Source organism: Aethina tumida, chromosome 6 (genome assembly GCF_024364675.1).
Source record: "Aethina tumida isolate Nest 87 chromosome 6, icAetTumi1.1, whole genome shotgun sequence".
NCBI classification, from domain to species: domain Eukaryota; kingdom Metazoa; phylum Arthropoda; class Insecta; order Coleoptera; family Nitidulidae; genus Aethina; species Aethina tumida.
Genome location: NC_065440.1, coordinates 18770083 through 18785595, shown reverse-complemented (window position 1 = coordinate 18785595; position 15513 = coordinate 18770083). Strand labels below are relative to the sequence as shown.

The 15513-nt window shown below is 29.2% G+C and overlaps 4 protein-coding genes and 1 long non-coding RNA gene across 5 annotated transcripts in view; 3 read left to right on the top strand and 2 right to left on the bottom strand.

The window, feature by feature from the left end:
• Nucleotides 1–15513, bottom strand: part of LOC109597826 (flotillin-2-like) — a 76690-nt gene that overhangs the window by 45042 nt on the left and 16135 nt on the right. The window lies entirely within an intron of this gene.
• Nucleotides 3749–11074, top strand: LOC109597821 (glucose dehydrogenase [FAD, quinone]). Its single transcript, XM_020013597.2, has 4 exons — nt 3749–3873; nt 8935–9320; nt 9381–9712; nt 9769–11074. Coding segments are annotated over exons 1-4 (1875 nt in total). The 5' UTR covers nt 3749–3871; the 3' UTR covers nt 10924–11074.
• On the bottom strand, nt 8471–8917 carry LOC126265801 (uncharacterized). Its single transcript, XR_007548266.1, has 2 exons — nt 8773–8917; nt 8471–8697 (listed from the first exon to the last, which is right to left on the bottom strand). It is a non-coding gene; the product is annotated as an uncharacterized LOC126265801 (long non-coding RNA).
• LOC109597828 (cuticle protein 6) lies at nt 11760–12533 on the top strand. The gene is made up of 4 exons (XM_020013605.2): nt 11760–11917; nt 11970–12049; nt 12111–12275; nt 12331–12533. Exons 1-4 carry the CDS (start codon nt 11906–11908, stop codon nt 12458–12460), a joined length of 387 nt encoding a protein of 128 aa, XP_019869164.1. The 5' UTR covers nt 11760–11905; the 3' UTR covers nt 12461–12533.
• On the top strand, nt 13619–14531 carry LOC126265800 (uncharacterized). The gene is made up of 4 exons (XM_049968556.1): nt 13619–13650; nt 13706–13939; nt 13990–14123; nt 14177–14531. The coding sequence occupies exons 1-4, from the start codon at nt 13639–13641 to the stop codon at nt 14481–14483; spliced, it is 687 nt and encodes a 228-aa protein (XP_049824513.1). The 5' UTR covers nt 13619–13638; the 3' UTR covers nt 14484–14531.

Sequence of the window (15513 nt, the reverse complement as noted above, 5' to 3'; positions counted from 1 at the left end):
GTCATTCGTCGTGGTGTGGCGGGCCAATTGACTCGTCCAATTGGAACCACCCCGTTATTTTGTTTGTGGACGTGCGAGTTTGGGCCTTTTACTATCGCATTTTAAGTGGACGTTGCAACACGCGTTGCACTTTCTATTTAATTTCGCGTCGATTATATCCGAATTGCCGAAAAAATTCGTCCCGTTGTGACATTTATGGTCCGACACTGTTTCAGTTTGTTCAACCGACTGTCCATTATTACTTTATTTATTCGCATTTGGAGTCACCAACTATTAATAGTTAGTTATGGATTTTCTGAAAAGTGTTACAAGGTTGGAGGCTCATTGAAGATATGTCAATAAGATGGTTACGAAACTCTTCGGCTAATGTACGTGTGTTAGAACATGGACTGGCCATAAAGGGGTTAATTAAGTTCATTACCGGAAAGTAAGATTTACGTCGCCGTTTCTTCTTGTGACTTGCCCAACTGACGTTGCTATTTTTATTCTTATTTACTGCTTAAAATTAAAAGCATTTGATTCTTGTTCTTCTCTTTAAGCACTAATCGAAATATAATCTATAATGAATTATTTATCGGGACTTTTGGAGGACTTTGAACGACGTAACAGTTATTCAACATGTTCGAGCAGACCGAATAAAAATTGATAATTTATACATAAATGTTTTTGTCGGTAACCGGATGTTTTCAATTTAAGTCATAATTATTAAAGGATCATATATAATAATTATGATTTTGAAAATCTAAGAACAATTTGATTCAAGGTGAATGTTATGTTTGCTTTTGATTTTTGATTATTTATTTTTCAGGTTAACGCTATAACTTTTAAAAATCCTATTTGCGCACTAATCATATGATTAATGCTCGTGGTTTACAAAAAATGGGCAAAGTTGAAGGTATAAATAATTATTAGGTGGTAAAAAATTGGAAAACTATTAAACAAATAAAAGACTAGCTGTTTATCATAGATGACTTAATTCTAAATAATATAATTATAAAATTGTACAATTTAAAAATAGAAAAAACATTTCACAAAGGTCTAAATAAAATAATAAATATGAGAAGAAAGAAAACTCTAGACAGAAATATAAATAATGAAAAAGAAATTACAAATTAGGGGGAAAATAATAATAAAATAATAGATAAGTTTGGAAAAAAGAATGCAAAAAAAATTTTATAAAAAACTTACAATAAGAAAAAATCTAAGAAAAATTGCATAATTTTAAAAATAGAAATTAATAATTTAACTAAAATAATAAACAATAGTTAAATTTAGGAAGAACTAAAAATATTTAAGAATTCTATAATGGAAAAATGGACAAATTTGACATAGACATTTTTGACACCTTAATTATTTAAATTAGTATTTTTCATATGTTCCGCAAAAACCTGTTTTCAGTACCATTTTTATTAATTCTCATGTAATTAATAATATAAAACTATTTAACATATGTATTATAAACTAAAAGCGTCTCAAGTAAGTTGAATAATTACATGAATTGATAATGTTCATTTGTTTAAGTAAAATCTAATAAAAAACTATTTTCAATGCTAATTTTATTAATTCTCTTTATAATTATTAATTAAATTGCATTACGAAATGAAAAGGTTAAAGTAAATTAAATAAAAATAATTGTCTCAATTAATTATTTAAATTAGCCATTTTCACATATTTCAGCGAAAACTAATAAAACACTATTTTTTAATACTAATTTTATTAATTCTTTTAATAATTCATAAAATTATTGTTAATAAAATTGTTAATTAATTTTTTTATAAACAAAAATTGTTCCAAATAAGTTAAATTTTTTAAATTTTCAGTAAAATCTAATAAAAAACTATTTTCAGTATTTTATGAATTCTCTTTATATAAATTAGCTATTTTCATATATTTTAGCAAAAATTAATTTTAATTAGTAAAATTATGGTTAATAAAACTATTAATTAAATAACTGTGGCAATTAATTATTTAAGTTTGTATGTTTCATATATTTCAGCAAAAAATAATAATAAACTATTTCTAATAACAATTTTATTAATTCTCTTCATAATTATTAAAATTATGATTGATAATAATATTAATTAAATGTCTGAATTTATTATTAAAATTAGGATTTTTACATATATCAGCAAAAACTAATAAAAAACAGATTTTATTAATTCAAATTGTAATTAATAAAACCTTCCAAATAAAAAAATGAATAATTGCCTCCCTCTCCTCTCACAAAAATAAAAACAATACAAACATTATATATTTAGAAAAAATTGTGGCAAAAAATCGATAAAAAATAGATAAAAATATACATACAATGAGTGGAAAAAAATATAGGATAAAGAAAGAATTGACTAAGTTATAAATAGAAAAAATTCCAGAGACTCATAAGTAAAAAAAAAAAAATAATAAATAAAATTTACGTCGGAAAAAACAAAAAAAAAGAATTACCATAAAATAAAACGGCTATGGAAAATTAATCAACAAATACACCTATAAATAAATGAATCACACCCAACAAAAAAAAATGATGTAAATGTCACATGAAAAAACCCACGAAGAACAAGGACGTAAACCCCTAAATAGCTTTTTGACCCCGCCAACAAAAAACTGGTAAGCTAGATCATTTTTCAAAAAAAATAACAACAAAAACGACAAATTTCACGTACGCACTCTTACAAGATCTAATAATAAAAGTGCGACCTCCAAATTGGAAACCTTGAGGAAGAAATTATACATTCAAACGATCTGGAATTGATCGAATTAAAAAAAATATTCATAAATAAATGTTATTAACCTGTTGGAAAACGTTCGCACTTGCGTCAACGTTTTCCAACAATTTCTAAACTAATGGGCACCGTTTCACATTGGCGTTATTGATATTAGTTACACATTTATTACGAATTACGCTGATTAAATAATAATAACAATAATAATGGGCTTTTTTTCTGCGTCAGATGCGACGTTTAAATAATTACGAACCAAATGAATAAATTGACCATAATTTGAATACATTTAAATTATGTTATATTAATAAAAACGATGTTAATGGGTCAGTTTTATTATTATTAATTTGTTTTTCTTAAATAATATCTGTTATTATTAGAAAAAAATGTTAAAAGTGTTAAAATTGCTTTGAGCAATTTTTATTAATAATTCAGTGATTGATTTATGGATAGAATTAATTAAATTTTATCACAAGACCTACGTGTTGGAATCCGGTTTTCCGTTAAAAAATTTGTCTAGGGGATCCACCTTTTTGAAACTCATCAAATCAGCTAAAAAGACTTATCTTTAATTAATTAACAATGGAAAACAATAAAAATCAATCAGTTATCTATTATGGAAAGAAGAACAAAGCAAATGCATTTAAAAATCATAACATTGACGACATGGTATCGTGCAAATTGGCTTTAGAAGCTGATAAAATGGATTTTTATAAATTTCGTCACAAATTAACATATTTTAATTGTTTAATTGCCGCCAAAACGTGGGCAAAAAAATTTCCATGGATACGTAAAAAATGGTGCCAAAAGTCATAAAGGAAGATTACCAAAAGGCAACTTTTGGAATTTGTAGCTCAGAAAAAGAAAGCCGACTTTAATGGTCGACAATATATTAATAAAAAATAATTCGTGTGCTGTCCCATGGACATTAAAAATGTATAAAAGATATCATATGGATTTTGGTGGGGAGTGTGCTGCTATAAAACTATCGTAACTCGAACGGGGGTCTTTCGTTTTTGCTCCTTGCAATTTACGCGTTCACCTTCGAAAAAGTTTTCAATTGCCCCGCAACGCGAGTACAGTGATTAGACCTGTGTGGATGAATGAGTGGGTGAACCTGTGACAACAACAATAAGAACAACAACAACAACAAAATGTAAGAATTTATTAAATTCACCCCCTTCAACAACTATTTTATTTTTAATTTTGTTTCAAGGGTGATTAACTAATTTTTTAAACTGAAAATTATAGATTTTAAAAGTGACACAAACATAAATAAATAAATAATCCTAAAATAGCAACTTAATTCTAATTCAACAAAAACTGGATTCGTAAGGAAAAAATTATTTTTAGAAGCAACAAAACCTGCTCATTTCGAAAGGCTAGGGATGAAAACAACCAAATCATTGATCAAAACTCGAAATCAATAAAATTTGTATAACAACAGACATTTTTCGAAAACTGGTTATCTAATATCTCGAACGTTATTGAAATTTAATGTAATATTTAATAGTATCCGGACGCTGTTATAAAAATAACTCGACACGAAAATGGGAAATAAATATTCATCGTTATTTAATTGACAAGTCAGTCCTATTGCATTATTACACATTCCTCATTTATTTGACGTACAAATTTGCCTTAAGTGAATTGAATAATTTATGATTTTCCTTAAGTGTTTTGTAAAATCAGACTTTTTTGCTGAGAAAATGATAATTCTTTTATCTAAGAAGTAATTTACTTATATTACAACTTGTTTAGATAATTGTACAAATTGTTTTTTAATTTTTTTAACATTTTAAATGAGCTGTTTTTCAATCCAATTAGAACAGCCACTTTATCTGTTAATAATTTAAGTTATATATTTTGTTAATTTACACATTTGACAATCTAATCTACTTCTAAATTTTTTTAATAATCGATTATAAAGTGGATTTTTAAAGAAACAACGATAATATTTTAAGAAACATTTATATTGTTCTTCCAAAATAACAAAAAAACTTTTTATTTTTAAAACAATAACTCATTTTTACAAAATTGAGAACATATTAGAGGGTTACTAGGAAATGTTTGTTACAATATTTAAAACTAATTTTTAAAAAAATGTTAAAATAAAAAATATTTTATATTTTTTAAAAACTCTTTTTATAATTATAAACACTTAGAACATTATATTAGAAAATAAATAGAAAATGTTTCTTTAAAAATATTCAAACCAGTTTTCATTGTTTTTAATAAAATATCTTAAAAATTAATAAAATAAATAATTCTTTATATATTTTATGAATTAATAACTCTTTATGCCATCAGAACATTGAAAACATTGTATTAGAAGAATAATAGAAAAGGTTTTTTAAAATAATTAAAACTAATTGAAAAAAATGTTAAAATAAACAATATTTTATATTTTTTTAAAACTAAAACTCTTTTTACAATTATAAACATTTAGAACATTATGTAAGAAGATAAATTAATTATTAACTTAAAAATTAATAAAATAAATAATTCTTTACATATTTTTTAAATAAATAACTCTTTGTGCTATCAAAAACATTCAGAACATTATATTAGAAGAATAATAGAAAATGTGTTTTAAAACTATTTAAACCAATTTAGATCGTTTTAATTGAAATATATTAAAAATAATTAATGTTACTTCTAATATAATGTTGTTAAAACTATTAATTATTCAAAAAATAATTGAAGAATTGTTTACGTAAAAAATTTTTGAATATTTAAAACGCCAGCAATAAAAAATAATTTAAATATACAAGGCCTCCTCTTAATCCAGCAGTTATTGATTATGGAAAAAATTAATAAAAGTATAATCATTGTTTTCCTATGCGAAAAAATTCCAAACTATAATAAATGTATTAGAAAAAGATGACGACGTGTCTATTAAAATAATCCATTAATTAAGAGCGGGTATTTCCATTTACAATCTTCCACATTGACAGTGGTATTAAAATACAATTGTCGCGTTTACATCATCCCCGATTGTGAAGACAAGGATCGTCCTTGTACGAACTATTCCGTCTAATCGCATTCAATTGCTCAATACGGCTGCAATTTTTTTCACGCTTCGAAAAACGATTAAGGATCTATTTCGTATTGCACTTTTGTATCAATCGAATCGTTGCCTCTATGGAATTTCAATACAAATCGCACGTTTCCAGAATAGAAACGATTTCATTAATTATTCTATTACAATGAATGCTGTGATTATTCATTATTTATTTTTTTTTTTGCGTGTGGGTTCCTCAATGTTGTTTTATTCTTAGGAATGACAGTCCGTCAAAAAAGGTTGTTTGTTTGCATAAATTTACAATATTTGGTGCACGTCGGTTTTATTTGTTATTTATACTGGGTTAACCTAATAAAAATAGTATGTTTTATAACATAAAATAGTAAAAACAGTGGAGAAGTGCTCTGTAAATAATTGCAGCAAAAACCACAAACTTCAAGGCCGTAATTAGATGATTTTAGTATTCAAAACTTCAAATGTATCTGACGAACATTCGTGTAATACAGTCCAATATGTTAATTTTCCTTCAATTATTTGCATTTCGTTTACATTTTATTTAGATATTAAAATAAATGTAAATTATTAGATAAAGGAAAATTACTTTGATTTATTTCAATATTATTCTTCTAATATAATGTTCCTAAAGGGTTTAATAGTTAAAATTATTTCGTTAATTTTTATCCCTTTCAATTAATATATACAAATTTACATTAAATTCTGAGAAAAACACTTTACTGTTATTCCTTTAATATAGTGTTCTCAATGTTTTTAATTATAAAAAGTGTTACTGTTTAAAAAAAAATAAAAATGACTGTTTATTTTATTAATTTTTAAGGTTTTTCAATAAAAATAATCAAAATTAGATTGAATCATTTTAAAGAACTTTTTCTATTATTCCTTTAATAATGTTTTAATTACAAAACATTTATTTATTTACATTTTAAAATATTTAAATGATAATATGTAAAACAAATTTGAATAAATTTAAAGAACACTTTAAATATTATTCTTCTATAATAATAAAACTAATGGAAAAGTGCTCAGTAAATAATTATTGTAAAAACCACAAACTTCAAGGCTGAAAATGGATACTTTAAGACTTTCAAATATATCCTGTAAACATTCTTGTAATGTTCAATATGTTAATTCTCCTTCAATTATTTATCTTAGGGTCTTGAAGTGTAAATTACCAGTCAACATTGTACAAACAAAAGACTAAGCTGTTGCTAAATCGTACTTGAGACTATCAACCGGTCGTACTTGACATTGAAATCACCAAATAACTAATCCCTAACCAATTTGATCATTGGCGCCCAAAAACCCATTAAAAATAAACCCCATCCACCCATCCGCAGAAAGCCCAGGCGAATATCAAAAAATTCGCATGTGGAACAAACACTGTCGAAACGACTTGCAACACGACGACGTGGATTGCGCAACGGAATGCGCGACCCAAATTGATACAAGTCAATTGCAATTCGTTCTCGACATTTTCGATTTTTTTTTTATCTCGTTTCGTTTTGCCGATCGCGGATCCACGTTGTTCGGCTTCAAGTTCAATGCCGGGCTGAACGAAAGCGAAACCGTTCGTCGTCGTCTGGCGACCTTCGTCGGCAGCACACTTTGGTGGAGAGTGTAATTCGGATGTTTGGGATGGATCCGAGGAAAATCCGTGATTTATGCTGTGTCGAGGTCGCCCAACTGCATCAAATTTTTCCTCTATTATTCTTGAGATGTACTAGTTTATTTTTATTAGGATTTTTGTTGTTGTTTTTAATGGTGGGATATTGGAAAATATTTGTCAGAGCACCAAAACATTTTGCACATAAATTAATTAATAATTATTTAAAATTGTGCAATAACAAATTTCACTTAAAATTTTAATGAAAACAATATTTACTAATTAGTAATGACACAATATAAATGAGTTATTTTTAATTACATAGACCACATTTAGGAACTAGTTTTAGTTTTTAAATTATTTGTACTTTTAACATAAAATAATCAAAAAAACTAGCTTGAATTATTTTATAGAACATTTTCTATTAATCTTCTAATATAATTTTCTCAATGTTTTTAAATATAAAAAAGTTACTGTTTTAAAAAATAAAAATAATTGTATATTTTATTAACTTTTAACGCTTTCCAATAAAAATAATTAAAATTAGCTTGAATTATTTTATAGAACATTTTCTATTAATCTTCTAATATAATTTTCTCAATATTTTTAATTGACATAGAGTTACTGTTTTAAAAAAATATGAAAATCAATATTTATAAATATTTTCTTATATTAGTATTAGTATATTAATAATGACACACAATAAATGAATTATTTTTAAATACATAGACCATATTTAGGAACTAGTTTTAAGTTTTTAAATTATTTGTACATAAACAACATAAACTTTATGATAATATTCAACAAATCTACGTTTTTATCTTATTGCATAAATAGAAACAAAAGCTGAATAAATTATACATCAAAATAATCTTTAAAATTCCAACTTTCGTAATCTAGAAACAATTTTAATTATAGTTTAACAGGTTTTTAATAATTGCAGTCTAAACTGTTCTAAAACAACTTTTTATTTATCTTTTTGAATTTTACATTCTATCAAAAGTTTAAAATTTCTTAAAAGTAATAAATAATTCTAATCATCAAAATAAATGGATGTAATATTTAGTTTTCGATTTACTGAAGAAAAAAATCCATAACAGAAAGGTTTATTAAATTATATTTTATTAGTCAATCTATTAGAGAAAATTGAGTAAAATCCATTAGTGCAAACCGTATTTCGTTCCGATTTCCAGTTTCCGAGTTATTCACGTTTTTAAAATACATCCGATATATATCCACTAAAGCAAGCAATAAAACTAGAATTTCCTAACATACTTTCCTGTTACTTATAATTATTCAATAATCCAATCACAGTAATGCGGACAACCTCTCACCTGAAACACAAATAAAAATGTTTAATAAAATCGCCTTGGGCAATACATAAAACAAAATGTTATGCAGATATTCACAATTAATTTCATAAAAATGACTAGATTAGTAATTGGACAATCCCAAATCTACATAATTTGTCAGTTTTGATTTTTAACAATGTTTTATTGTATTTTTAATCAATGTCAAAAGTTCAACTAACAGTAAAACTTAATTAATAATTCATTGTCCTTTCTTCACAGGACACCCATACATCTAAATCGATGTATAATAACCCTCCTACTATTGTACTTCACACCTTCAACCCTCCAGCAACAAGGTGCCAATCTCCTCGACGGCCTCATAAACCTGATAGACAGTGGCAACCGCCAGCAAAATGTGTTCGAGCCGAGAGACATGCCGGTCGACCAGATGCGACACGAGTACGACTTCATTGTTGTCGGTTCCGGTACCGCCGGCTGCGTGGTGGCCAACCGGTTAACCGAAAACCCAAACTGGAACGTACTGTTGATTGAGGCGGGCAGAAGCGAGAACTATTTGTTCGACATGCCCATTCTGGCCAACTACTTACAGTTTTTGGAGACCAATTGGAGATACAAAACGGAGCCCAGCGGCAAATTTTGCATGGGTTAGTACTTTTAACCCATTTTAACTTAGGTTATAATAATTACAATTTATTAATTTTTAGGCATGGACAATGGCCAGTGCAACTGGCCAAGAGGCAAAGTAATAGGAGGATCATCAGTACTGAACTACATGATCTACACGAGAGGTAACCGCAGAGATTACGACCACTGGGCCGATATGGGCAACACAGGCTGGTCCTTCAAGGACGTCTTACCCTACTTTAAAAAAGTCGAAAATTTCACCATTCCCGAGTACAAAGACTCCCCCTACCACAACAACGACGGTTATTTGGGCGTCAGCTACGCCCCGTACAAGACTAAAATCGCTGACGCCATCATCGAGGCCAGCGAACAAAACGGGTTCGACTACGTCGACTACAACGGAGCCACACAAGTAAATAATTGAATTAGATCCAATTGACCAAAGGTTTAATATGTATGTTATTCTAGGTTGGAGTGTCCAGGTTGCAGGTGAGCATGCGCGAAGGCATCAGAGAAAGCGCCAGTCGTGCCTACTTGCACCCCGTCAGAAACCGCCCCAATTTGCACGTTAAGAAATTGTCGATGGTGACCAAGATCCTCATCGATCCGGAAACTAAACAAGCCTACGGCGTGGAGTTCGTGAACAACAACAAAATGTACTCAGTTAGGGCCAAAAAGGAAGTTGTCATTTCTGGAGGTGCCATCAACTCCCCCCAATTATTGATGCTGAGTGGCATCGGACCTAAGAAGCAGCTAACGAAGATGGGTATTCCGGTCATCAGTAACTTGAAGGTCGGCCACAATCTCATGGATCACATAGCTTTGGGTGGTTTGACTTTCATTGTGGACAAGAACATCCAGTCCTTGCGCACGGATAAAATTATAACGACCGAAAACTTGAAGCTGTACTTCAACGAGCACAAAGGCCCGATGGCCATTCCCGGAGGATGTGAGGTGCTAGTATTCCAAGACCTGGATAATCCACAGGATAAAGACGGATACCCCAGCATAGAGCTGTTGTTCCAAGGTGGTTCCATTGTATCCGACCCAGTCCTGCGCAAAGACTTCGGAATAACCGACGAGATATTCAACCAAGTTTACAAGCCCATAGAAAACGAGGAAACCTTCATGGTGTTCCCCATGTTGATGAGACCAAAGAGCAAGGGCCGACTGATGTTGAAGAGCGCTAGCTATAAACACAAACCCTACATCTTCCCCAACTACTTCGACGACCAAAAGGACGTGGACACGATTGTGCAAGGTGTACGCCTCATTTTGAACATCACCTCGCAGCCTGCGCTGAAAAAAATAGGCGCCCGCCTCCACAACGTGCCCATACCTCAATGCGCCCACTTCACCTTCGCCTCCAACGAGTACTTCGAGTGCATGGCGAGGCATTTCACCTTCACGATCTACCACCAGAGTGGCACGTGCAAGATGGGGCCCAGTAGTGATAAGAAAGCCGTAGTCGATCCTAGACTGAGGGTGTATGGTGTTAAGGGGTTGAGGGTAGTGGACGCCTCGGTTATGCCGGAGATTCCGGCCGGACACACGAACGCACCCACGTTTATGATTGCAGAAAAGGGTGCGGACATGATCAAAGAGGATTGGGGATATAACTAATGTTGAGGAGGAGGAGAGAATTATATTCTGAATTAAGTTCAAATATTTTGTAAATAGTAGTTGTATAGTGTAAATATAAGTCTTTGTTAAGTATGTATAAGGAATAAAGAAAATTAAAAAAAAATGGCGTTTATTTTGATGTGTGTTAGGGTACGAGATTTTTAGACTTAATAACAGAAATAAATTAATTTCATTCATTCAATATTTAATTAATATACCTATAGGTTTATGCAACCCCGAATACATTTAAGTAACATTCATTAATATAACTGAATAATTAAAAAAATAAATTAAATAATAGTTTATAATTTTCTATTCTAATTATAAATTTGTTTACAATTCTGAAAATAGTTTCAATTATTTTAGTGTAATATTTTTACTCGCTTACTATTATATTATACTTAACCTAACCTAACCTAACCTAACCTAACTTAACCTAAAATAGCCTAAGTTTTACTGATACATTTTATTAAGAAAATAGATTTTATTATTGATTTCTGTTGTAAAAATACTTTTTGATCCTATTAAGGAATAAATTAAATTTATGAAATTACATAAAGGTAATAAAAGACAAATAAGTTATAATTGTATTAAATAAATTCTTTGTATATTAGTTAAAAATATTTTTAATGATTTACATTATTATTACAAAAATACTCTTAGTATGTTTCCATTCTAAAAAAAATATAATAATTTGATAATTTAATATTTTTAACTCGTAGTAGCTCTTTAGATTAATAAAGGATATGAATAATATACGGAGTATATAGGCAACTAAGATTACACCAATTTTAAACGTACAACTTTCACGAGAGAAATATTTTAACTGAATTAAAAGAATTCTTTCTAATTACATTTTAATGTATTGCAAAACGATATAATCTTTAAAATGTTCAAAAAATCATTTACCGATTCCTATATAAATCTAACTAAAAATACAAATATACACCAGTCAAACACTTGAATTCAATAAAACAACAAAATGCTGAAGCTTGTAAGTAAAATAAATCATGTATAATAAATTAATAATAAAGTAATATTTTCAGGTCGTTCTGTCAGTACTTTTGGCTACTGCCTACACCAAACCAACCAGAGAAATCGAGCAAATACAAAACGAATCGGCAAGGTAAATTATTGATATAATTGTTGGCTTATTAAATAAAAATCTTATGAAATGGACATTACAGATACGAATTCAGCCAAGATATCGACGACCACATCAGCGATCTGACGCACCAGAGGAGCGAGAAACGTGAGGGCACAAGCGTTGAAGGAATGTACGCCTACAGCGATGGTTTCCACAAGAGAATCGTCCACTACATCGCCGACAAAAACGGATACAGAGTTGTTGGGTAAAAACCTATCTATAAAGTATTCCGGCATATTTTAATTTATATTTATTTACAGTACTGAAGTGATCCCGTTGTCTGACGGTCCGAAAATCGATTTAGGTGGTACCGCTTCCGTTGCCAAGGCCGCTCACGGTGCGTCCGTTAGGTACGTGGTCAAGGGAGTACCCGGAGGCGACATTCATTGAATCTATGATAGATTTGTTGCATACACAAGTGAAATGTTTTGTTGATTGTTGTTTAAATAAAGTTATTTGTTATTGAATATTTTGAGATTTTATTGACATTGATGAATTATTAATTTTATGAGAATAAATGAATAAATTTAATTTAACACTTAATACAAGTCAATATTCTGTAAAAAAATATGCAATTTCTAACACAAAAGACGTTAACACATCCAAAAAAAGCAAAAAGAAACTAAATATTCAGGGGTACATTACGATTTTCAAAAAATATTGTAACAAAAATTACTAATAGGCCACTAAGAAACAAAAGAATTAAAAGAATCTCAATGAATCTTAAAAAAATAAGTATGTAAGAGAATAAAGGTCTTAAAAATTATAATTAAAAATAAAGAAATTAAAGAAAATGAATAAATTTAAAGAATCTATAGAGTAAAAAAACTAAAAAAAAACTTATAAATTTAAATAAATATTCTAAAGAAACTAAAATAAAGTTGATAAGGAAACTAAAAGACATTAACAAATCCAAATAAAAGTAAAAAGAAATTAAAAATTCAAGGATACATTAGAATTCTCAAAAGATTGTAACTAAAATTATTAATAAGCAACTAAGAAACAAAAGAATTAAAAGAACATCAATGAATTAAAAAAAATAAGAATGTAAAAGGATAAGTCTTAAAAATTGTAATAAAAAATAAAAAAATTAAAGAGTAAAAAACTAAAAATATAAGTATTCAAAATAATCAAATAAAGTTGAATAAAAGTAATCACTATTGAAGAAACTAAATTAAAGAATTTGAATAAAACTTAATTTATCGACTAAAAATAAGAAGAACACTAAATAATGAAATAAATTAAATAAATGCTATAAAAAATTAAAAATTTGGAAGTTTGGAAAGACAGTTTTAACATGAAATTAAACATTCACATTAACAAAAACAATTAAATCTAAGAAATCAATATCTATAATATCCATTTATCTAATAATCTAAATTGTTATCTATTAATAAGCAATAAAAATCAATAGCTTTCACCCTTAAATCTACACTTAACCACTGATCATTATCTAAAATTCATTGGAATGTTAAAAATCCCTTAATGTTTTTATAATAAACACCATTTAACTATATAAACCATGAATCGCTTCACCATCATCACAGTTGACCCAACAACGAGCAACAATGAAGACTTTGGTACGACTTCAAACATTTTTCAACAAACTTATTTAACTAATTTAATTTGTTACAGATCGTTCTGACTTTTTTGGTAGCCGTAACTCTGGCTCTTCCCCAGGGCAAATTCCAGTTCCCCAGGAAGCTGGTACATTCATCCCAGGCCCCAGTACCAAAACGTCTGTCGGTGGAAAATGCTCGTCCCAGCCCCCCCGTTCCAGTAACTGAACCACCCAAAAAAGTCGAGGAACCTGAGGAGGAGGACTTAGAAGAGGAAGAGGAAGTGAAGGAAGTGCCTGTACAAGAACCAGTAAGTACCGAATAATATTTTTAAGGCAAGGTACTGATGGTACTGTTTAGGTCACCACCAGAAGACCAATTTTCACCGCCAGACACCAAGTCCCAACCGAAGAACCTGTGGCCCCAAAGAAGAAGGCTCCAGTTAGGAACTATGTACCCAACGAGTACGAGTTGGAGCAAAACAGAGCCGCCAAGTAAGTATCTATCAACCAACCACCAATCAGGACTACAACAAAGAACGTTTCAGGTACGAATTCAACTCCAACATCGAGGACAACATCAACGACCAAACGCAACAAAGAACCGAAGTCCGTGACGGTTTGAAAGTAACCGGCTCGTACTCGTACAGCGACGGGTACTTCAAGCGCACCGTCCACTACGAAGCCGACGACAAGGGCTACAGGATCGTGAGCATGGAATCGGAACCCTTGGACGGACCCGAAATCGACCTGAACGGATCCGCGTCCGTGTCGAACGACGCCCACGGCGCCCAGATCCAGTACCGCGTCCAGAGCGTACCGGTCGAGGGACCCAAGGCCAAAATTATCAATTAATTATTTATAATCTTGTATATAAGTTACAATAAAATTTGTTGTGTTGTATTTGTTGCTTTTTATTGTTTTGGTACTGTTTGGTACGACCATAAATTACTCCGATGGTGAATCAGAAACAGGCTTATTATCGGGCATAATTGTTTGTAAACAAAAAAGAAAAATATTTGAATATAATAGCTTAACCTGTATGGTACTGAATGTGGTAGTACTTGAAATTCACCTCAGATATTTGATGTGGGTACTCGAATAAAAGATCTCCTCGAGCCCGAACCAATTAAGTTGATCCTTCCGGGAAAAAAACATAAACAAGCAATTTAAAACTGCGAATTCGAGTAATTTGGCAACTCGTTTTTAATAAAATTGTGGACTAAACAAGTTTAAAAAGGAACAAAACAAAATTACTTGATAGAATGTTGAATTACAGGGTTATGAACTACGTTTTTTGATAATAAAAGTTGGTTTTTATAGCAAATTTAATATTTAGGCATTTTTTTATACTTACAGAATTTAATTGGGTTTTTGTTTTTATGAACTTATTATAATACTAAAATAATTGGCAATATGTGACCTTGAAATTTAATTTTTCTTAAATAATAAATTAATATGTTTTTATCTTGAATAGTTTCTTGTTTAATAAAAACTACAATTATTTATACAATTTTTTATTTATTTTATATATTTCTTTGAAATTAGGAACATACAATATTTTAGTAATAAAATACTAACTTATCTTATTATTAATAAGAGTTTCTTTATATTACTATATCTGCATATCTAAAAATAATTTATACGATATGCAGAAGATTATTAAAAATATCAGCATAAATTATAAAGAATAAAAGTGTAAAAAATTATTTAAAAAATATCAGTAAAACAAAGCTTGTTTATGAATCAAGTTTTGCATCTTTAGTATATTCCCAATAACTGGAAATAAATATTTTAATTAATACTATTAATTTATGATTATAAGAGATAAAAACTGTTTATATTTCTAAGATTACAGTTAAAAAATTCATTCGTGACACAATTT